The sequence below is a fragment of the Lynx canadensis genome, chromosome B4 (assembly GCF_007474595.2).
Source record: "Lynx canadensis isolate LIC74 chromosome B4, mLynCan4.pri.v2, whole genome shotgun sequence".
Classification (NCBI taxonomy): Eukaryota; Metazoa; Chordata; class Mammalia; order Carnivora; family Felidae; genus Lynx; species Lynx canadensis.
The window spans coordinates 76,118,514-76,140,574 of NC_044309.1; the positions used below are offsets into that span (position 1 = coordinate 76,118,514).

Here is a 22,061-nt window from a genome sequence, read left to right on the forward strand (position 1 = left end):
AGTGGGGATAACAGTAATGCCTGCCTGAAAGACTGGCGAGGGTAACTGAATTGATACAGATAGCACTTAGAACAGTCCCTGGCACGCTGTGAATGATGATATATCATATACGCTGATATATTATTATTGCTTAAGCTGGAGCCTGTGTGGATGACCTCACCAGCCACCTCAACGCCCTCATCAGCAAAACCCACCCTTGCACAAATCCCACAATCTTCCTTCACTAGGCTTAGAACCAGGCCTCTGCACCCCAGCAAGAAACGAAATAGAAGCCACAAAAATTCCACGATCCTGTAGGTTGGTGCCACTAGACATTCCTGCCCTTCAGCCTCCACTGGGCTCCAGGCTCACTTGAAAATCCTTGACCTGTCCTTAGCCTGACCCCTCTTCTCTATCTGCAGTGACCATTCCACATTCTTTACCACATTCCCCGAGTACATGCTGTGAAGTTCAAAAGGTACAAACGGCGAACATTTGATTGTGGTAAGCTGATAAACGTGGCCACGATATTTTGTAACTGTTCCCCCTGGCATGTGATGATCCCTCATCTCCCACGCTCTGATTCTCCTAACCCTGCACATTCCCTGCTCTGTTCCCATCTCCTAAAACCCTTCCCCTGGTCCCTCTAGAGCTCACTGCTCCCCATCAGCAAGCTCCCTCTGGACATAGCCCCTGTGAAGGGTCCCTCTGCCCTGCCACCTCTCCCTGAGGACACTGCTCTCTCTCCTTCAGCTCATGTGTCACCAGGCCAAAAGGTCGGCAGGTGTCTTCCTTGCTCTTCAGTGCTGCTTTCAGACCCTAAAGTCCCTCAGCTTTGAATCTCCTCTCGACAGACTATACCACCTGCTATGCCTCCCTTTTCTACTCATCTACACTCCCTGGGTTATTTCCTCTCATTTCTTGAAGGCTTTGGCTCCTGGCTCGCGGTCATCCCCTCTGATCCTAATTCTGTCCTAATGCTTAGAGATTTCAGTGTCCACATAGAGAGTTCCATGATCTCTTCTCCTCCAATGACCTGGCCCGACCCTATCTGAATTACCCACTCCGTGGTCATTTTCTGGTCTTCGTCATTACCGGTGACTGCTACCCCTCTGTATTAGTGTCCCAGGGCTGCTGTAACAAAGTACCACCGACTGGGTGGCTTGAAAAGCAGAAGTGTATTGCCTCACAGTTCTGGAGGCTGGAAGTCTGAGATCAAGGTGCCCTCAGGCTTTGGTTTCTTCTTCTTCTTCTTCTTCTTTTTTTAAAGCTTAAACTTTTTTTTCTTATGTTTATTTATTTTTGACAGATACAGGGACAGAGCATGAGTGGGGGAGGGGCAGAGAGAGAGGGAGACACAGAATCTGAAACAGGCTCCAGGCTCTGAGCTGTCAGCACAGAGCCCGACGCGGGGCTCGAACTCACGGACCGCGAGATCATGACCTGAGCCAAAGTTGGACACTCAACTGACTGAGCCACCCAGGCACCCCTTGGTTTCTCCTTGAGGACTGTGAGGGAGCATCTGTTCCCTTCAGACCCCTCTCCTAACTTCTGGTGGTTTGCTGCCAGTCTCTGGCCTTCCTTGGCCTGTGGGTGCACCATCATGACCTCTGCCTGCATCTTCACATGGCCTCTCCCCGTGTGCTACCTGTCCTTGTGTCTGACTTTCCACTTTTTATAAGGACACCAGTCATATTGGATTAGGGGTCACCCAAATGACTTCAATTTAACTTGATTATCTCTGTAAAGTCTCTATCTCCAAGTAAGGTCACATTCTGAGGTACCAAGGGTTAGGACGTCAACATTTTTTGAGGGGGTCACAATTCAACCCATAACAACTCCTATCATCTCAATCTCATGCTTTCCACCCTCTGATCATCACCTCATTTCTTCCCAACTCATTCCTCTAGTGCCCTATCTCCAAAATTCCCGTGGTCTCGGCAAGACCAGCAATCTACTGATTGCATCTCCACCAAGCCTCTCTCCTTTATCATTCCCTCTCCCCTCTTTCACCCATGTAAAGCCCACAACCAACTAGTAGAATCACTCCCTTGCATACACCTTCAGTCCCCTGGCCTCTCTCTTTCCTATTTTGTACTCATTTGGTGAATTGGCCGCCCTGGCTGATCCTGCCTATTCTGCACTTGATCTTAGCCAAAAGGACGAGAAACGATAATCCTGCCTATTCTGTACCTAACATGGCAGGAGAAAGACCCCCACACGTTTGTGTTAATAAGTCTCACTTTACATTCCTAGTCACCTCAAGTGGACCCTTCATGCTGCTCGATACCCCTACTGTGTTCCCTAGAGTATTCACTCTTGACCTTCCACGTGGCTACTCATACTATGTCTTCTCTTCTCAAATCTCCAGCACTTCTTTTCCCATCCTTCCTCTTAACTGATGACCTTGATTATTTTCTTGAGAAAATAAAAGCCATTAGAAGACTCCTTTTTTTTTTTTTTACATTTTTAAATGTTTATTTAATTTTGAGAGAGAGAAAAAGAGACAGCATGAGTGGAGGAGGGGCAGAGAGAGAGAGGGAGACACAGAATCAGGAGCAGTCTCCAGGCTCTGAGCTGTCAACACAGAGCCCGAGGCAGGGCTCAAACTCACGAACAGCGAGATTGTAACCTGAGCTGAAGTTGAACTCTTAGCTAACGGAGCCACCCAAGCACCCCAGAAGAGTACTTCTATAAAATAGACCCTCATACATCCAAATGCTTCTGTGTCTTCCTCCCTCCTGTACCTGTGGATGCTGCTTAGGGCCACTCATGCTCTAGAGCCCAATTCCCTTTTCTCTCTTGCGCGATCATCAAATTTTCTCTATTTTATCTTTCCCATAAGTATAAGAAAATGCTTTAATTTCTTCTATCTTTAAGAATTCCTCTCGGGGCGCCTGGGTGGCGCAGTCGGTTAAGCGTCCGACTTCAGCCAGGTCACGATCTCGCGGTCCGTGAGTTCGAGCCCCGCGTCAGGCTCTGGGCTGATGGCTCAGAGCCTGGAGCCTGTTTCCGATTCTGTGTCTCCCTCTCTCTCTGCCCCTCCCCCGTTCATGCTCTGTCTCTCTCTGTCCCAAAAATAAATAAACGTTGAAAAAAAAAAATTGCTTAAAGAATTCCTCTCTTAGAGGTGCCTGGCTGGCTCAGTCAGGAGAGCATGGGACATGAGTTCAAGCCCCACGTTGGATGTAGCAATTACTTAAAATAAATAACCCCACTAAAAAGAAAGAAAGAGGGGCCCCTGGGTGGCTCAGTCGGTTAAGCGTCCGACTTCGACCCAGGTCATGATCTCATGGTTCGTGGGTCCAAGCCCCGCATCAGGCTCTGTGCTGACAGCTCACAGCCTGGAGCCTGTTTCAGATTCTGTGTCTCCCTCTCTCTGCCCCTCCCCCACTCGCACTCTGTCCCCCCCGTCTCAAAAATAAACATTAAAAAAAGAAAGAAAGAAAGAAAGACAAGAAAAGAAAAAAAAGAAATCCTTTCTTAGGGCCTAGGAGCTGCAACTCCCCAGTAGCAATGAGCATACCCAGCCTCCAGGTCTTGGTTTGGTTTGTTTGTTTGAAGTTTATTTATTTTGGGGGGAAAGAGGGAGAGGGAGAGAGAGAATCCCAAGCAGACTCTATACTGACAGTGCAGAGCCCAATGTGTGGCTCGAACTCGCAAACCATGAGGTCATGCCCTGAGCTGAAATAAGAATCGGACGCTTAACCGACTGAGCCACCCAGGTGCCCCTCCAGATCTTGGTTTCTAAATATCATTCCCCACCAAAAGAAACCAGGGTCCTTTGGAAAAATGGCTGGTTCCAAGGCTGGGTTGGGGAAAGTCCAAGATGAATCTCGAGCACATTGTGCCAGAAAGTACATCCTCAAAGAATGACGGGCCTTTGTCAAAGAAAAGAAAGCCAGCCTGAAGGGGCTCCTACTGGCCAAATCATGGACATTTTGAGCAGCAGAGTAAATGATGACAGTAATGGCTTACAAACCATTGAATAAAATAGGAAGTCATGAGTCCATACAGATATAAACAAATGAATAAAGAGACAGTTTGACGAAAATGAACCATTTACAGTTTCAAAGTACCTCCCCGCTAGATTCTTATTAAGTATATAGGGAAAAATTGTAAATGTACAGTGAAGAAGTCGGGCAAATACCAACTTAAGTAATGACCGTGAACATCCTTAGTAATGAGGTAAATGAAAATAATGGCCTGTAAAGTTTAAAAAAAAAAAGTCAGGTCCCAAGGTTAAGGACAGACTGAAGTTTGTTCCAGATTGAAGGACACTAAAGAAATATGACTGGGGCGCCTGGGTGACTCAGTTAAGCATCAGACTCTTGATTTCAGCTCAGGTCATGATCTCACAGTTTGTAAGATAGAGGCCTGTGTCCAGCTCTATGCTCACAGTGCAGAGCCTGCTTGGGATTCTCTCTTCTCTCTCTGCTTGTTCCCCACTCATTCTCTCTCTCTCTCTCTTTCAAAATAAACATTAAAAAAAAAAAGAATATGATTAAAAGCCATATGTGACAGTTGAACTGGGTATAAAAGACATTGGGACAACTGGTGAAACTCGGATGTGGTCTGGGGATTAGATTATCATATCTTAATTCCTGATTTTGATGATGGTACGAGGGTATATAAGAGAATGCCCTTGTTTGTAGGAAATCTATAGTCAAGTATTGGGTGATGAAGCATCAGATTGGTAACTTTCAAATAGTTTGGGAGAAGAGAGTTTTTTGTACTGTACTGGAAACATTTGTGTAAGTTTGAAATAGTTTCAAAAATAAGACTTAAAAAATTGCACTCTTGACTCCACTCTCCTCTCCCGTTCTCTTCACTACTTCTTACAAGAGTTGTCTATACTCCAATCCTTCCTTTCCCGTTTTTTCTTGAACTGCTCCAAGCAGCTTTCATTTCCACTAATGCTCTTGCTAAGGTCACCAGTGACTTCCATATTGCTAAATTGAAAAAAACAATTTTCTTTTTTTTTTTAAGTTTATTTATTTTGAGACAGTGTGCAGGATGGGGAGAGAGAGAGAGAGAGAGAGAGAGAGAGAGAATCCCAGGCAGGCTCTGCACCATCAGTGTGGAGCCCAATGCGGGGCTCCAACTCACAAACCATGAGATCATGACCTGAGTCAGAACCAAGAGTTGGACGCTTAACTGACTGAGCCACCAGGCACCCCGAAAAAACAATTTTCAATCCTCATCTTGGTGTGTCAGCAGAATTTGACACTGATTAATCTTTCTTGAAACATTTTCTTTTCTTTTTTTTTTTAATTTTCTTTAATGTTTATTTCTGAGAGAAAGAGACAGAGCATGAGGGGGAAGGAGCAGAGAGAAAGGGAGACAGAATCTGAAGCAGGATCTAGGCTCTGAGCTATCAGCACAGAGCCCGACGTGGGTTCGAACTCATGAACCGTGAAATCATGACCTGAGCTGAAGTCGGACGCTTAACTAACTGAGCCACCCAGGTGCCCCTTGAAACATTTGCTTCACTGGTATTCCAGAACCCCACATTTTCTTGGTACTACTGTCTTTACTGCCTCTTGTGTGATCTCTCCTCATTCCCATTGACCTCTAAAGAAATGAAATATCCCAGGATTTAGGACTCAGACCTTTCCTCTTCTTACTCCCTTGTTGATCTCATCCAGTCCCCTGGCTTTAAATAACATCCATATGTTTATGACTTACTAATTTATATCTCTAGCCCAAGCTTCTTTTCTAAACTCTGGACTTGTATAACCAATTGCTTACTCCACATTTTCCATTGGATGTTGTCCAATAGACATCTCAAATTTAACATGGCCAATACTTAACTCCTGATCTTCCCTCCCTGAAGTCTGCTCTATTTACCCTCCCCCTTATCAGTTAGTGACAATTTCTTCCTACCAATTGCTCCAAAAACCTTGGAGTTACCCTTGGCTCTTCTCCTTTCTTCACATCAATTACATTAGCAGGTTTTATTATCTACAGTGCCGCCACCCTGGAACAGGTCACCACCATCTATCATTGGAGTTACCCAAGAGGCCCCTTACTGGTCTGCTTCCATACGTGCCCTCTATAGTTTATTCTTTATCACCCTCTAATGGCTCCCCATTTCACCCTGAGTAGAAGTCAAAGTCCCTAACATTGGGCTACAAGACTGTCTACATGATCGCTTACTCTGACCAGATTGGCTAAGAATAAAAAGTGTGCTAATACTGAATCATGTAGAAGATAGTCCCACTTATACATTGTTAGAGAAATGCAATTTGTTAATATCTATGAAAAATTTAAATTAAGCCTATGCTATGACCTAGCAATTCCGTTTGTGAGAATTTATCTTATGAAAACACACAAATGGCCAAAGACACAGATGCAATATTCACTGCAGCACTGCTTGTCATGGGAACACAAATTAACAAGGCACTTCCATACAATGGAAGGCCATGTATGGTAACGGAGATTCATGGGCTTTGGAAAGATCTCCAAGGCATATTACTAAATGCTAAAAGAAGCAGATCAGTCACGATACAATAATCTCATTGTCTAATAAAAGGTCAACACAAACACACTCTATATATGAAGGTGTGTGCACACATCTAAAATATGATTTGCAGAGTGCCTGGGTGGTTCAGTTGGTTAAGCGTCCAACTTCAGCTCAGGTCATGATTTCACGGTTTGTGAGTTCAAGCCCCCACAAGTGGCTCTGCATACTGACAGTATGGAGCCTGCTTGGGATTCTCTCTCTCTCCCTCTCTCTGCCCCTCCCCAGCTTGTACTCGTGCTCTCTCTCTCTCTCTCTCTTTCTCTCTCGAAATAAATAAATAAACATTTTTAAAAAACACACAAAAATTATTTTAAAAGATTACCAATCAACCTGGGTTCTGTCTGGGGAGTGAGGTTGGGATTGGAGTATGAAAGAGACGTTTCTTCCTTGTATATAACATTCTATTCAACTTCAATTCCTTTAAAAAGAAAAAAAGAAAAAAGTGTGAACATGCACTTTTATAATTTGTATGTCTTTAATAATTATAAAAAAAGATTTAAACTTTTTTTAATGTTTATTTATTTTTGAGAGAGAGACAGCATGAGCAGGGGAGGGGCAGAGAGAGAGGGAGACACAGAATCTGAAGCAGGCTCCAGGCTCTGAGCTGTTAGCACAGAACCGAATGCAGGGCTTGAACTCATAAACCGTGAGATCATGACCTGAGCCAAAGTCAAACACTCTCTATAGTTTATTCTTTATCACTCTCTGAGTGATAAATCCAGGTGCCCCTATAAAAAAGATTTTTAAAAGTTCTTCCCCACCCCAAGGTCATAGAAATGCTCACCTATATTTACTTCAAATTCACTTGTCTTAAAAAAAAATTCTATATTTGATTTAACTCACACAGGATTACAGAATGGGTGTGTATATCTAGAGTTTGCTGCGGAGCGTGACTGTTTCTTTTTTAAAACTTTTTTTTTGATGAAGAAAACAAAACACACCATTTGTAGAAAAGCTAGCAATAGAAACTCTTGGCAACCCAGAGAAAACCTGTTAACATTTTAGGACATTTCCTGTAAAAGGCAGGGTGCCCAGAGAGGTGGAACCTGAAACCTTATCAGTCTTTTGCTGATGCTCTGGTGCCATTTGGGGGGATAAGGGGGGGCCTGGCAGTTTTGGCTTCCTCTGTTTGGGAAATTCAGCAGAGAGGGTCACACACAATGGTAAGACAAACATTCACCCATTGTTCACGGAGAAAATAGTGAGGTCACCTTAATCCTGCAAGCAGATGTTGCAAACCGAGATATGAAGTGTTCCCCCATAGTGAAGATCGAGTCGTCTTTTAGCCAAACCCTTTTCTTGAAGTACAAGGAGAAACTGATTCCCCAGGACTGTCTTTAACTCACTTGCATGTCCCCTTCCACAGAATTACTTGAGATAGACTATTTTGGTCTCTATGGAGGGCACACATGGTTATGTGGGCTATGAGATGGCTCATAGGGGCCTAGCACTCCTTAGCAGCACCCTGGAGCGGGGGGGGGGGGGGGCTTAGAAATGAGAGCTGCTCACCTTGGAACAGTCAGTAGGGCTGGGCTGGTTCCAAAGAACCAGGTGTGGCTGATGTTGCTTGGCCCACGCTGCCCCGGGGGCCACGGTGACACCTTGCATTTGCAAACACTGCGGAACAGAGCCTGGCTGCCCACTGACCAGACCCTGGTGACAGAAACATGGATGGACCCTTTGGTATCAGCTTGCGAGAGGTGGAGGCCAGAGTCAAACCCACCGCGCCAAACTCTTTCCCGGAAAGGAAATAGGATAAATATCCCGCAGGCAAACAATTCTGTTCTAACAAGGAAATGAGGTCATACATCAGGTTCAAACAGAGAAAGGGGCTTGAAAACCCCAGAAATAAAAAGTTAGAAGGATGTAGGACTTTTATAAGCCCTCCCGGCAAGAGGCAGATTAGCAGCATGGCAATATCATACTTAAGCCCATAGAAGTAGAAGGGACAGTGGGATAGGACTTGTAAGTAGAAGGTGGAAGTAAGAAAACCCAAGATCTCTGATTGACCCTTCTAGAAATCTTAATTTCTTTGACAACATCAACCAAGGGAAACAAGAGGGAGAGAGGCCAGACTGAGGGAGGCATAGGAAGACTAGAGAGCTAAGGGCGGAGATGGTCTGACCCAACCTCCTAATCTTCCATAGGGAAGGAAAACCAAAGCCCAGAGAAAGGATAGAACTTTCCCACAAAACCAGACTCCATGGCTAACACTCTTGACTTCTAGTCTAGTGCTCTCAAGCCCTGTCCATTAGGACTGATCCATCGGCCAAAAAGGGAGGAGGGGATTAAAGTCCTGCCAGAAGAAAGGAAAGCTTCATACTCAGAAGCGAACCACTCCCATCAGGCTCCATCACTTCTCAGCCTTGGAAAAACCATTGAACATCTCAGAGCCTTGGCATCTTCATCTCTGACATGAGGCTTGGTGGGGGGAGGTGGTTAGGGACCAGGAGGCTGGTGGCATGGTAGGTGTTTATTTTAATGGAGGGAGTTCTACCACTCTCTGGAGCATTCAGGGGCTGGAGACACTGGTGGAAGGAGCTAGTATAAAGGGAGGCCCTGACATCCTCCCCACCCTAAACTTCCTTGGGTCGGCCAGAGCACAGGAAGGAACCAGTGGTTTAACCAACTTGTGAATGGGCCCAGCTCTACTCCCTGCCAGACACCCCTGTGACCTTGGCTCTGCAAGCCTGTGGTGCAGACCATGTGTTCACCACAGGGGCCCCACCCCCAAGATGAACTGTTCAGAATCCCAGTCACAAGGCCCGGGGTGCTGACGGTGCGTGCTGCCAGGTGGTCTTCAGACTGTATTTCGTGGGGAGAGGGGAAGTGTAGGCTAGGTCAGGTGGGCACTCTAGACAAGTCACCCCAGGTCTTACAAGCTAGGCAAGAAGGAGGCCTTCCTGGGCCCAACTTGGCTGGCCAATGTGATGGTCTGGCTGCCACCTGCCTCACCCTCAGGTAACGCCCAGCTCCACGTCCAACAGGAAATCTAAAGGCTAGGGGGCCACAGCCACCCCATGGCCTTTTCATGCCATGTGGAGAGTACAAAATAACTCCCTGAAGCCTAGGCCCTTCCACACAGCCTCATTCCCGGCTTTCCCTTCCCATATGGAGAATTTCAGAGTGAGGGGAACCTGAGGTGGAAATCTGAGGTAGAAATAGGGGCAAGAAGATTGGCGGGGGGGTGGGGAGTGGTGGGGGCGGGGGGTAAAGCCCAATGTCTGAGGAGAGATAAGGTGGCAACAGTTGGAGAACCAGCTGTGCTTCACTTCCTGGCAACAGAAGGCTATAGACACTTAACCCCGTCGACACCTCGGCCCCCGAAGCTCAGTTTGTACGTCCTATCCCACCCAGTATGTACAGGAGTTTGAGTGCATGCCCACAGCCTCCCTCGCCACAAGCTGCCCAGCCTTCTGCCCGACCCAAGGAATCCCCCTGACCCCAGGGACCACTCTAGGCCTGTGGGGGGTGGGGGGGGGCTGCCTCACAGGAGCACCTGAGGGAAAGTCTACGTCCTGGGGTCCCTCATCCTGCTGCCCATGCAGTCTCCACCCACCTGTCCATCCCCGAGTCCTCCCACAGAAAAAGCAGAGTCCAGGGCAGGGAGGGGCCTCCACATTTTATTAGGAATAGGGCAGAAGCAGAGGCTGGAAGCAGAGCAGCCGAGTTCTTAACGACAGATAAATTAACCGCAGTGCGGGGATGGGGGATGGGGACCGGGCCAGGCGCTTTAATATAAAAAAACAACAAAAAGACAGACAGACGGACCCCAGAGACATGGGGCGGGGGAGGGCAGCACCATCCAGACAGCAGGGAGGACCAGGGCAGACAGAGAGAGAAGGCAACTTGACCCTTCGCCCCCAAACTCCACCAGCACGGGGACTCTGGGCTGGCCCCGCAGGGCTCCAGGGCAGGGAGCAGCCAGGTTGGGCAGAGACGGCACAGCTGGCGGGCAGGAAGCCCAGCACCACAAGATGGCTCAGCCTGAAGGGGGAGCTGGGGGCTGGGACACAGCCACCTTGAAGCCCCGGTCCCTCAGGGAAGAGCCTTACTCCAGGTGAGAGAAGGGACCAAGGGTGGGGTCTCTCCCTGAGCTGAGAGCGGTCATCCCCTCCACAGCAGCAGTGGGCAGTGGGGTGTGTCAGGGACCCCCTTCATCTTCTTTTCCATCTGCCTCCTTGGTCCCTGCAGGGAGGGGCCCCACTGGCCCCGAGGGATGGGGCGCCAGGAGAGCTGGTCCAGTTGGTGGTCTCCAACTCCAGAGAGGGACCGTAGTGCGGTGCAGCCCCTCAGCCCTGACTCCCACAGGAGGAGAGCGAGTCGTAGAGGGAGTCACTGAGAGACTCTGAGGTCTCCAGACCTGGGGGGCCCCCACTGGCCACTCTCCCTTCCTCGCCCATGTCCGATGTGCTGGGCGTGCGGCTACCTCCAAACGTCGGGCCCTGGGGTGCAGGGGCTGGACGGCTGGGCTCCAGGTTCTGCTTCCGGTCCATGGGCAGGGCCTGGGAAAGGAAGGGAAGCTCAGGAGGAAGTCCCTCTGCCTCCTGGTCCAGTCCAAGGGGTGCTGGGCTCTGCCCACTGATGGGGTGCTGCAGGTGGGGCTCACCGTGGTGGGGCACACTTCAGAGGATGCGGGCTACAGGCACCACTGAGCGTGGTCTGCCAAGGTTCTGGGGAGGGAAATGAACCCTTTCTCCAAGAAGGGTGTGAGAAGGGGCAGGTGGGTGGGCTGCCCAGAGGGGCATCCAACGCGGCTGACCCTTCATCTGCTTCCAAGACAGGGCTGTGCCTCGTTGCAGGGACTGGTCTCCCCACATCATCCCTCCTGCCCTCCAGGCCCGTCCCCCTTTTCCTTTTGGCCATGCTTACCATGGGGGTCCTGGGCAGCCCCTCCAATTGTCGGGATGGGCACAGGAAAGGGTCAGTGGAGCTGCCGGCTGCCCTCGCATTGGGGAAGGTCCAGTTCTTAGCCAGCTGGACAGGAGGGGGAGGGCCTGGGTCCTCACACGGATCTGCATGGGAACAAAGGGAAGGTGGATGGTGGCGCGTAAAGCTCCAGGGATGGCCCACCCTTCTACCCAGACACTCACCGTCAGGACAGGCCTGATGGCCCCGGTGGCCCGGAGCAGCAGTGAGCAGAGCGGGGAAGGCTGGCATGCTAGGGTGCCGCCCGCTCACCAGCAGTTCCTCTATGCCCGGCACCTCACGCTCCAGCGTGTGGGCGCGGCGGGGGACTTTGGTAAGGGGCGGGGGCCGAGCTGGGGGGACTCCGGGTGGGGGATCCAGCCGTGGTGGCTTTGTCTTGGGAAGATTCTTGCTGGGGGTCCCATTGCTGCCATGGTCTGGGGGTGGAAAGGTCCCAATGCCACTGTCCAGGGTTCGAGTCAAGGAGCCACAGGCTGGGGAGGGGAGGGTAAGTCAAGGACGTGAGGCTGTGGGCTCAGCCCCTCTGCCTTCTTCTGGCGTCCTGCCCCAGCCCAGGCTCCCCACCTGGTCAGGGCCCCTCCTGGCCCGACAGGCCGTCATCCCTGCCAGCCCTCCCCCCACCTCCCCTGTGCTTGGAGAAACACATGTGGATGGCAGGCCGGGTACCCCAAGGGCAGGGAGGGGTTTAGTTCTGCGCAGCCCCGGTGCCTATCTGGTGCTTGGCACCACGACAGCACTCCGGGCCTGGCATCTGCTACAGTGACAGGACAGGAGTAAAGTGGGCAGGGGGCGAGGAAGAGGTCCCATCCTTGGCCCCTGACCCTGCTGACCTGTGAAGTGTGAGGTGGGCACTGGCTCAGCCAGGCTGTCCTCGGAGGGCATCTCTTCCCGCCTTCCCGGCTCGCTGCTTGGCTGTGTGCGGTACAGGAGACCTCAGAACCCAGTCCTCCCACCCTCACCCACAGCCCTCCCCAAGTTCTGCCGTTGGGACCCCTGAACTGTGGGTCCTAGTGTCTGCAGTCCACCAGCATGCAGCGACCATGAGTACATCCAGCAGCTTCCAGGCCCCAGGGACGGGGAACCCTCCAGGCCCAATACCTAGCCCCTCTCCCAAGAACCTACCTTTCCAGGAGGTTTTCCGCAGCCCTGAAGAGGCCCCACCAGGCCATTTCGGGGCCCACAGGCTGGCCAGGGGTTCTTGGGGTCAGAGGACACTGGCTGGAAATCGCCATACTCTGGTTTGGGCTCCCGCCAGTTCTTGGGGGGCAGCTCCTTGCCATCCACCCTACAGGCAGCAGTGCAGACGGAGATAAAGGGAAGCTTGGGTCTACCCAGACATGCTGACCTCACTCCCTCCAATGATGCCGGGCCTAGTGAAATACCCACTGACCCCTGCCCCTGGGATTGGGGACATATCCCTGGTGGTTGCCTCCATCAACTCCTCCTGATGCTGGGCACAGGCGGAGACCCTGGGGAAAACCTCAGAGAAACAGCAGGGGCAGGGGACATGAGACGACTTCCCCAAAGTTACACAAGGCCAAGCCTAGAGACCTCTGGACACTGTTTGCTAATAGATGGCAGACTGGTCACTTCCTGGTCCACACAGGACACATCTTGCCAGCCCCAGCTGAACTTGAGCACACTTGCTGTCCAAACTGCACCCCACCTGGCACCCAACCCCTATGGACATTCTGCCTCATCTGGCCCAGACGGAGCAATCCCAAGATGGGGTGGCCCCTTCTCTGAACCACAGCTCCTGCTGCTGAGTCTGTGGCAGGTGCCGATGGGCAAGATGGGAAGGGGACCCTCCTTGTTCTATAGGATAGAAAATCCCAGAGTAAGACCTTTATCAGCCCACGGTTAGGAACTAGCAGCCCCTTTAACTACCACACGCAGGCAGCATTGGAGACAAATCTAGGGAAATGTGGACTGTGAACCCCTCTTAAACGGGTCCAGCGTGTCCCACATCAGACAGCCAGAGAGAAGGGGAGTGGGGGCACAAACCCCAGGCTTCTGATTCAAGACCCCATCTTTCCTCTGGGCCAGACCATGAACTCCCAGACACTTCGGCCCTCCCATTTTACTTGACCTCCTACCCTTTTTGCTCTCAGGAAAAGCAGTCGCAACCCCAGGTGTGCCCATGGAAAAGCGCCCCCAGCCACTGAGCACCTGCTGACTGGTCCCAGGCCCTCACCTGTTGAGCAGCTGCTGCATGAAGGTGTCTGCGCCCTGGTACATGCCAGCCAGCTGGCCCTGCACCTGCCCCAGCCCCGTACTTGGTCCTGGCGCTGGCCCTCCGGCCCGGGGCCGGGCCCTGCTGCTCAGGTAGGCCTTCTCCTCCTCCAGTGCCCGGCGTAGGTCTTCCGCCTTAGCCATCAACTTGGAGATGTTGAGACTCTCCGCCTCCAGCTTCCGGGCTTCCATCTTGACTTCCTTCCGGAGTGGGGAGCCCCCACTGGCCCCCTCCTTGCTCTTGGCGGTCTCTGTGCGGCGGTTCAGCGCTGGCAGCTTGCTCTTCTTAAGGCCAAACCAGCTGGCGATGCTGCTGGTGTTGCGGTGCTTGGCCTCAGCGCCTGGCGCCCGCTCCTGGCCCTGGAGCCGCAGCACATTCTCCTCGATGCCCTTCATTACCTTCTCCTCGATGGCGGAGTGTGGGGCCCGCCCCTCAGGGCCTTGGCTTGGGTCAGCAGGGCTGGGCGCGGGGGAAGTAGGCTGGGCGGTAGTGCTGCCACACTCTGCCCAAGGTGGGCCCTTGCTCTTGTCAGGCTTGGGGGGCTCCTTGGTAGTTGGTGGGGCCAGAGGTCGGGGTACCACCTTGGTGGGTGACTTGGAAGGCAGCTTTGTAGGGCTGCCATGGGGGCTCTTATTGGGCTTGCCAAGGCTGGGGGCTGAGGTTGGCACTTTGGCAGGGGCACGGGGTACCTGGGGGCACAGGGCCCCTGCCAGCCGGCTCTTGGCCAACTCCACTTTGGTGAGGCAGCTCCTTGGTGAGACAGGCTCCAGGTCCACCCGGGCCCCCATGGAGTGGGAGGAGTAGACTCGGGCCCCGGGGTCTCCCAGGAGCCCAGGTTCTTGCTGCTTCAGGCTGTTTGTGCCTAAGGCCAGTGCCCCCCGCAAGGCCCCCTTGGCGTCTGGCCCCTCGGGAGGCCTGGGGGCGGGGGGTGCCATGTCTCCAGCGCTCTCCCCTGACCTCCCTGCTCCCCGGGACTTCTCAGTGCCAGGCCTGGCTGGCACCCCGTTTTTCTCTGGCCCCTCAGGGCCAGTCTTCAGTTTCCCTAGGGCTGCCAGTCTGTCCCGCAGAGGTGTGTAGCCAGGATCCCCAGGTCGCCGCCCTGCCCCCTGGCTGGGCTTCTTGGATGAGCTGCCTGGGGTCCTGCGGCCAGGATGGGGAGACTCTGAGCCTGCTTTGTCCAAACTCTTCTCCTGGGCACTCCCATAGGAGCAGGATTCTGGGAGGCAAGGGCTGGGAGGAGCTCCAGGACTTCTGAGGACCTCAGGGGCCCGTGGCACCTCTAGAGTTAATTGTGGGTAGGTGGGTACCTGCAGTGGGGAAGGAGGTGGCTCTGGGGAAGGTCCCCTAAAGGTGCTCCGGGAAAGGTCTAGGATGTTCTCATAGCAGGGGGATACCACAGGTCCCGGGGACAGCGTGGTGGACAAGGCTGGCTGGGGAGGTCTCAACTGTGCAGAGTCCAGGGCCGTGGAGCAGGGTGAAGGACTGGTAGGCAGGGCCTGTGCCCCCTCCGGGGACAGCTCTCCTCCACCCAGACCCCTGCGGGCCAGCAATGGGGAGGGGCTGCCATCTGAGCCGCTGTTTCGACAAGGAATTCGGGAGTTCCGGGGAAGCTGGGGGCTGAGCTGGGGGCCTCCTGGGCTGGGCACCTTCTCTGAGGCTGGAGGCAACTTTAGAAACTTGAGACCTCTGGCTGGAGAGGGCAGAAGGGGTCCCTGGGCTTCCCCAGGAGAAGGGGGGCCAATTTGGAGCTTGCTTTTCACCTGAGATGAGGAGTAGGGGTGGCCAGGCCGAGAGCCCAGGGGGGCATCACCTGCACCCATGAACATGCTGAGGAAGGGGAGGGGCCCCTGGCCCTCTGAGGTAGCACCAAAGCCCGGCCTGTGGGCCTCTGGGGTACCCCCACCCCAAGCTGACTTGGGGAGGCCTTTGGACTTGGACAGCTGTGGGGGCCCCTGGTCTGGGGAAGATGGCTGCCCAGGACCTGGTTGGTCCCCACTGAGTGGGCCTGCAGCCCCGGCCAAGAAGGCCTGTAGGTAAGACTCTGTGTCCTCAAGGAGCTGGCCCAAGTTCAGCTGTTTGCGGGCTAAGGCTCCAAGCAGGGTGTCAGGGCTGGGTGCCTCGTTGGGGTCACCTGCCTCATCAGAGGAGGAAGAGGAACTGCTGCCTGGGGCACAGGGAGGCCCAGAGCCAGTGCCTTGGGCCTGGGAGGAGACTCTACTAGGGCCCCAGGGCCGCCCAGCACCCTCTTCCTCCCCTGGGCCCCCCAAGAGGCGCTCCCAGTGTAGCAGGCCTCCCAGGCTACCAGGGCCTAGTAGCAAGTAGGGGGCCCAGGATGAGGGTTCAGGCTGGGGTGGGCCACACAGCTCGCCGTTGATGGGCTCTGGGGAGCCAGGACCCTCGCTTGGAGGCCGCCAGGGAGTGGCAGGTGAGCAAAGAAGCAAGGGGTCCGTCTCTTCCAGGGCTCTCAGCACCTCCAGGATCTGGGCTTTCTTTCGAAGGAAAGGGGACAGGGCATCCAGCGCTGGGGGCGGGGCGGCTGGGGGTCCTGGGCCTCCTGGCCGCAGCTGCTGCTCCCAACACACCTTCGGGGAGAAACGGCATGATGAGGAGGCCATGTGCAGGCCCAGGACCTGAGCTGGGAGTAACTGACTATGTCAGGGACAGAGCCGGCCTGGTTTTGTCTGAGTCGCAAAAGGAATTACTAGCTTCTCGGATGGGACAGCTCGGCTTCCTCCAGAGTCACTGAGCCCCGGTTACCCCAACTCTTCTTCCTGGTGTCCTTGGGGTTGGGTGGGTACCCCACCTCCCTTCCTGGTGATCCCAGCACCCCCCTCCTCCACCACTTCCCACCGCTGTTGGGGTCAGCAGGGCTGACACCCCTACAACCCTGATTATCTAGGTTTGCCCCAGGGGAGGGAGGCCTGTTTTGCAGGCTCCAGAAAGAACACAGAAACTATAGAAGGGGATGTGTTGGGGCCGAGTCCTCAGTCAGTAACTGCAGGCAAGCCCAGGCCTTCTCAGGTCAGACAGCTGACCTGATCCCTGTGGAGAAGGCAACTGGGATAACTCTACTGCAAGCCCTTCCCTGTTTCTGCCCGGCTCCTTCTTGGACCCTGTCCACCTGGTGTCATGGTTAACTAGATAAGGCTCTGGAGCCAGACTGTGTAGGTTCAGGTCCCAGGTCTGCTGCTTCACTAGTCATATGAACTTCAGCAAGTTTCTTAACTTCTAAGCTTCACTGCATCACCTATGAAAGGGGATGGTCGCTATGATTAACCTTATAAAATAAATGAGACCAGGGATGCAAAAGAATAAGTCCATAATAGTTCTAGACTTGAATAAATATGTATACAATTATAAATGTATGCCAAGGGGCACCTAGATGACTCAGCTGGTTCAGCATCTGACTTCAGCTCAGGTTATGACCTTGTGGTTCACAAGTTCGAGCCCTGCGTCAGGTTCTGTGCTGACAGCTCAGAGCCCGGAACCTGCTTCAGATTCTGTGTCTCCCTCGCTCTCTGCCCCTCCCCCACTCACGTTCTGTTTCTATCTCAAAAATGAATAAACATTAAAAAAATTATAAACGTATGCCAAAAATTATTAAAAAAAAAAGATAAATGACATCCAGGTGTTCAGCACAGTGCCTGGCATAGGGTAAAAGCTCAGGAAATGTTAACTATAAGTCTTACTAACACCTAACTAACTTTGCTTGCAAGGCTAGCAACTGGCAGTGGGATTTTGTTCTTAGTATAAGGCTGACTGCCGAGGGCTCATATCTGTGCCCCAGGAAGCAGCCCTTCCCCTGGAACTCCTTAGGAAACAGCAATGGAGTACCCACTGAAGAGTCTGCAGCCAGCGAAGCCCTCGACCACTGTGCCCGGATCTCCTACCTCTCTCTGTCCAGTACAGTGCCCCAGAGGCAGCGAGGTGGTCGGTCCCTCGACAGAGCTCAAGGAGGGAGAGGCTGGTGGCTCTGATGGAGGCTGGAGTGGGGTAAGTGGGATCTGCAGGGAGAGGCAGAGTTAGCATAGGGCCTTGTCTGTCCCAGGTCCTTACCCCCTCACGAAGTTAGGACTTCCCATCCAGGGTAGGAGAACATTCTTCCAAGTCTGCTCCTTCAGGGATGTCTCTTGACCTACAGTGTGGCTTTCACCACTGTCCCTATCACTTGGTCAGAGGAGCCTTGGGAGACGATGCACAGATAGAATGAAGAAGTGTGAGGCCCGGTGGCAGGGAGACGGGACTACTCGGGCTGTGGAGAAACCACAGGCAGTGGCAATGGCAATGGCAGGCCTAACCTCTGTGCCCATGGCGGCCCCAGGACCACTCTGCTTTTCTGCAGGACCTCCTCCCTGATTACAGAGAGGGCCAGCCTCGAAGCCCCTTTCCTGTTCTGACTGCCTGTGACCCTAGCATCACAGGGATGGCTAAGACTAATGGAAAAGCATTTGTCACTGGGTCCTAGAAAAGAGATGGCAGGAGTTAGCATCTCTGTCCCCACCGACTGGTCTCTGAGGAGGACAAAGGTACTACTTAATCACAGGTTACTTCTCTCTCAGTCCCTGAAAATGTCATTTCCATCCCCTAGGCATCTCCATTAGACATGAGGCAGCTTAAAACTCCCGCTTCTGTGGCGTCTCTGCTTCCCCTCTGGCCGGCCGGCTCCGGCCCAGATCCTTACTGCTGTGGCCTGGATGCTGCTTAGCATTTGTCTCCCTGACCCGGTTTGGTACCTTTACAAATCTCTGACACACGAGGTAGCCTACAGTATTTTCTTCTTTTTCATCCAAAGCATCTTTGTGCTCAAAGCCTCCGATTCCTGCCCACTGCCTAAGAAGACGAGTCTGGACTCCTCTGCCGGCATCCTGGGCCCGGCCTGCAGGACCTTCCCCGATGCCACCTCTGGTTCTCACTCGCTGCTCCTTCGTACAGCCTTTGTTCCGGCCCAGCTGAACAGCTGCTGCTGCCTAGGCTTCCCTGTGCTTCCTTCCACAGGGTATCCCTTCTCTCAACCCCAACTGTGCTTTTTTTTAAATCTCCTGTCCAGCAAGGCCCGGGTCCCATGTTACCTCCTTGAGGTCCCTTCTCTGCTGGCCTCTCTCCCCTCTGGGCTCCTGGACAGTACTGTCACACTCTGCTCTGTACTAAGGCTGTCTGTAAGCAGTCCCAGCCTTCAGGGTTTATGTGCTCTGCACAGGCCACACCCCTGTCCAGTTCCATTCATGTGTCGGCAAAGGAGCTGCTCACAGCAAGAGCTTAATTAACATCTGCTCAGTGGAGCTTTCATGCTAGCAAAGCACAACTTGAGAGTGACACTGATAATGAAAAAGAGCTGCTGATTATTGACTACCACTATGGGCCAAACGCTATATATTACCTTATTTCATCCTTACGACGACGTGCAGTGTGGGTATCTCAAACCTCATTTATAAGACAAAAACTGGGGTTCGGAAAGTTAAGTAATTTGCCCAGGGTCACATAACTAAGAATTAGCTAAGTCAGGGACCCAATCCAAGTGTTTCTGAGGCCAAGGTTCATGCTCTTTCCATTATGTCATGTTACCGCTGGGGGAGATAGATCTATTGCCCCAAACCCCAAGAGGTCCCAGATTTCATTTAAGGAATCAAGTGACTTAAGGATGACCTACACCTCTGTTATCACTGGTCACCGAGAAAGGTGTGGACAGGGTGAGCTTGGCCAGTGTGGTTTGGATTCTAGGATCCCAGGGTGGACTCTAGAGCAGGGACAGAGGCTCCTAAAAGACCATGGTGATGAAAAGCCTCTGCCAGGGACCAGGCTTCTCAAGGAGCCGTGGGGTATCGTGCTCAGGGTGTGGGGGGCAAGGGCTGCCCGGTGTGCATCAGACAGATACACACAGAAGGTGCTTCTCTCCTTGTCAAGGTTGGGGGTAGGCTAGAGGTGTGCTGGCTGACCTCACACCTGATGCTCACCTCGGGTCCCTGGAGCTGCTCCTGATCTTCCCAGTCCCACGTCCCACCCCGGCCTTGGGGCTACTGACAGACCGACCCCGAGGGACATCTTAACTGAGTTCAGGATTCACCCCTAGTAGCCTTCTGCTTTTCCCGGGTAAGCCAGGTGCCAGGGCTAGAATCAGGGACTAACAGTTGAGGACATGCCTGTGTGTCAGCGGGCGAGCACTCACAACTAGGCATGCGCACAGAATGACCCGGCTGAAGTGCCTTTCCTGACCTCTCTGTGACACTAAGCACGGGGCGCCTTACACCCAGCCCCACCCCTGCCCCTGGCCAAGAAGCAGCAAAGCAGTGGCCAAAGGGGCCCCCTGGGAGCTTGAAATCATTGCATTTTCAGCCTCCACCCATCTCCCCACATAGGGCAGGAACAAGCAAGAACCTTGTCTGTCAATAAGAAAGGATGCCATCCAATTGGGCGAGGAGCACCCAGGAGGCTGGGGAAAGCCAAGCATGAAGGGACTCAGGGAGTCTCCCCATGTCCCCATCTAAGGCTCAGATCTATCAGGCCAGATGGGCCTTTCCCAGACGGCCACAGCCCCCAGAATGGAGGGGAATGGCTGTGGCCTGCTTCTTCAGGTGCTGGGAGAAAAGAAGGTGATGATGGTAGGGCTGGGAGAGGCAGGAGCTGAGGTAGGAGGAGGGAAGGAGAATTGCTTGTGCCCACCTGGGGGAGGGAGCCTGTCGTCAGCTGGAGCTTCTGCTGGAACAGGGCGCTGAGCATCTGGTTCTGCCGTTCCAGGTCAAACACCCTCTTCTTCAGCTTGATGCACTCCTCCCGCAGGTCCTGCCACCGCCCAAGGAGGCCAGGGGAGGGTGGTGGGGAGAGGGCGAGTGGTATGAGCTCAGTCTCCTTCATCAGAGTGGCAGCACTCCTGCTGGGCATGCCCTGCCCCCATGGCCCCCTTCTATGGAGATCTGAGCCTGCCTGCCTATGTGTATAGCTGTCACATTGTCTGGGGATGGTAAACTCCCTAAAGTTTACCACCCTTGGTGGGAGGTAAATCCTATTCCCTTTGGCATCCTTCCCATCCCTGGAGCCAACCCCCTGCCTCTTAGAAACCACACATCAAAGAAAGGCCCATATAAGGCAGAGGAAGACCTGGGGGTCAGAGTGGCTCATAAGTCAAGAAGTTCCCACAGTACTTGAGTAAATATTTAGGTGACACCTTGTGCTCACAATATTAACACTGCTGTCAGGGCCATCACAATCTGGAGAAAACAGCTCGGGCCAGGATAAGGGAAAGAGTCAAGCCCAAATCAAAGTTACCATAGCTCAGAGACCTGGCCTTACCTAGCCCTCCTCTGCCTCCAGGTAGAACAGTATGGACCTGTCTGAGGTGGGGAGAGGGGGCTTTGTTGGAGGGTCAATAGGCCATTTCCACCAAGCTCCCTCCTCTAGCCCCTATCTGAGTAGGCTCAGGGGTCCCCAGGAAGGACTTCCCCTGCTGAACCCAGGGTCTCTCCCCAGGGCGTCTGGGCTTAGGGGTAAGAATGTCTCCCATGGCTGCTTACCTTTTGGTTTAGCAGCGCCTGTACCACGTGGTTGGCAACCTGGGGACAGAAAGCCCAATGCAGAGCCATCAGCCCATGAACCTCTGCCTGGAGCATTGACAACCCGTGCTCCCCCCGCCTCCCAATATCCCCCAGCATCAGTCCCAATGGAGACACGACAGACCTCATCTAGACAGCGCTCATAGGTCTCCCGCTGGTTTTCATTGGCCTGGGCAAGCGCCGAGTTCTCTGCCTATGGGAGGAAGAGGGCAAAAAAGGGCTATGGGATCATTTGTCTGCCAGGGAAAATTCCTTTTGGAGGAAAGAGAGACATGGAGACTACTAGCTACACCCTTGCCCCAGTTCTTGGCTCTGACTGGATTCTACCATGGGGAGGCCTACAGAGACAGACCATAGGCATCAGGAAGGCAGAGCTAAGATGGCTGGGTTTCTGTAAACCCCAACCTCAGTCAGTGAGGTTGGAGGGGCCAGGGAGATACAGTGGCCAGGAGGACTTAAGCTGGGAGGTGTCAAAAGTAATACTTGGGGCGCCTGGGTGGCTCAGTTGGTTGAGCGTCTGACTCTTGATTTTGGCTCAGGTCATGATCTCATGGTTCACGGAGTTTGAGCCCCACGTTGGGTTTTGCACTTATAGCATGGAGCCTGCTTGGAATTCTCCCTCTCCCTCTCTCTCTGCCTCTCTCCTGCTTGCGTGCTCTTTCTCTCTCTGAAAATAAATGAACTTAAAAAAAAAAAAAGGCAATCCTTATTTCCCTGGGGAGAGGGCAGAGGAGGCTGGAGAGAGGAGGGCAGGTTCTTAAGAATATGGCAAAGAGGGGTGCCTGGGGTGGCTCAGTCAGTTGAGCGTCTGACTTCAGTTTGTGAGCTGGAGTCCTGCCTCAGGCTCGCT

General features: G+C 53.1%; 1 protein-coding gene across 4 annotated transcripts in view; it reads right to left on the bottom strand.

Annotated features, from left to right (window-relative positions):
- Window positions 1–10,107: 10,107 nt before the first annotated feature.
- NCKAP5L (NCK associated protein 5 like) overlaps window positions 10,108–22,061 on the bottom strand; it is a 32,199-nt gene continuing 20,245 nt past the window's right edge. For all 4 annotated transcript variants that reach the window (XM_030322553.1, XM_030322552.1, XM_032593968.1 and 1 more), the window contains 10 exons: window positions 21,336–21,404; window positions 21,173–21,211; window positions 20,325–20,444; window positions 17,558–17,671; window positions 13,629–16,249; window positions 12,557–12,719; window positions 12,265–12,346; window positions 11,599–11,907; window positions 11,378–11,520; window positions 10,108–11,010 (listed from right to left, as the gene is read on the bottom strand). In XM_030322553.1, coding sequence (XP_030178413.1) covers window positions 10,798–11,010; window positions 11,378–11,520; window positions 11,599–11,907; window positions 12,265–12,346; window positions 12,557–12,719; window positions 13,629–16,249; window positions 17,558–17,671; window positions 20,325–20,444; window positions 21,173–21,211; window positions 21,336–21,404 — 3,873 coding nt within the window. In that variant the 3' untranslated portion in view covers window positions 10,108–10,797. The remainder of the gene's footprint in view (window positions 11,011–11,377; window positions 11,521–11,598; window positions 11,908–12,264; window positions 12,347–12,556; window positions 12,720–13,628; window positions 16,250–17,557; window positions 17,672–20,324; window positions 20,445–21,172; window positions 21,212–21,335; window positions 21,405–22,061) is intronic.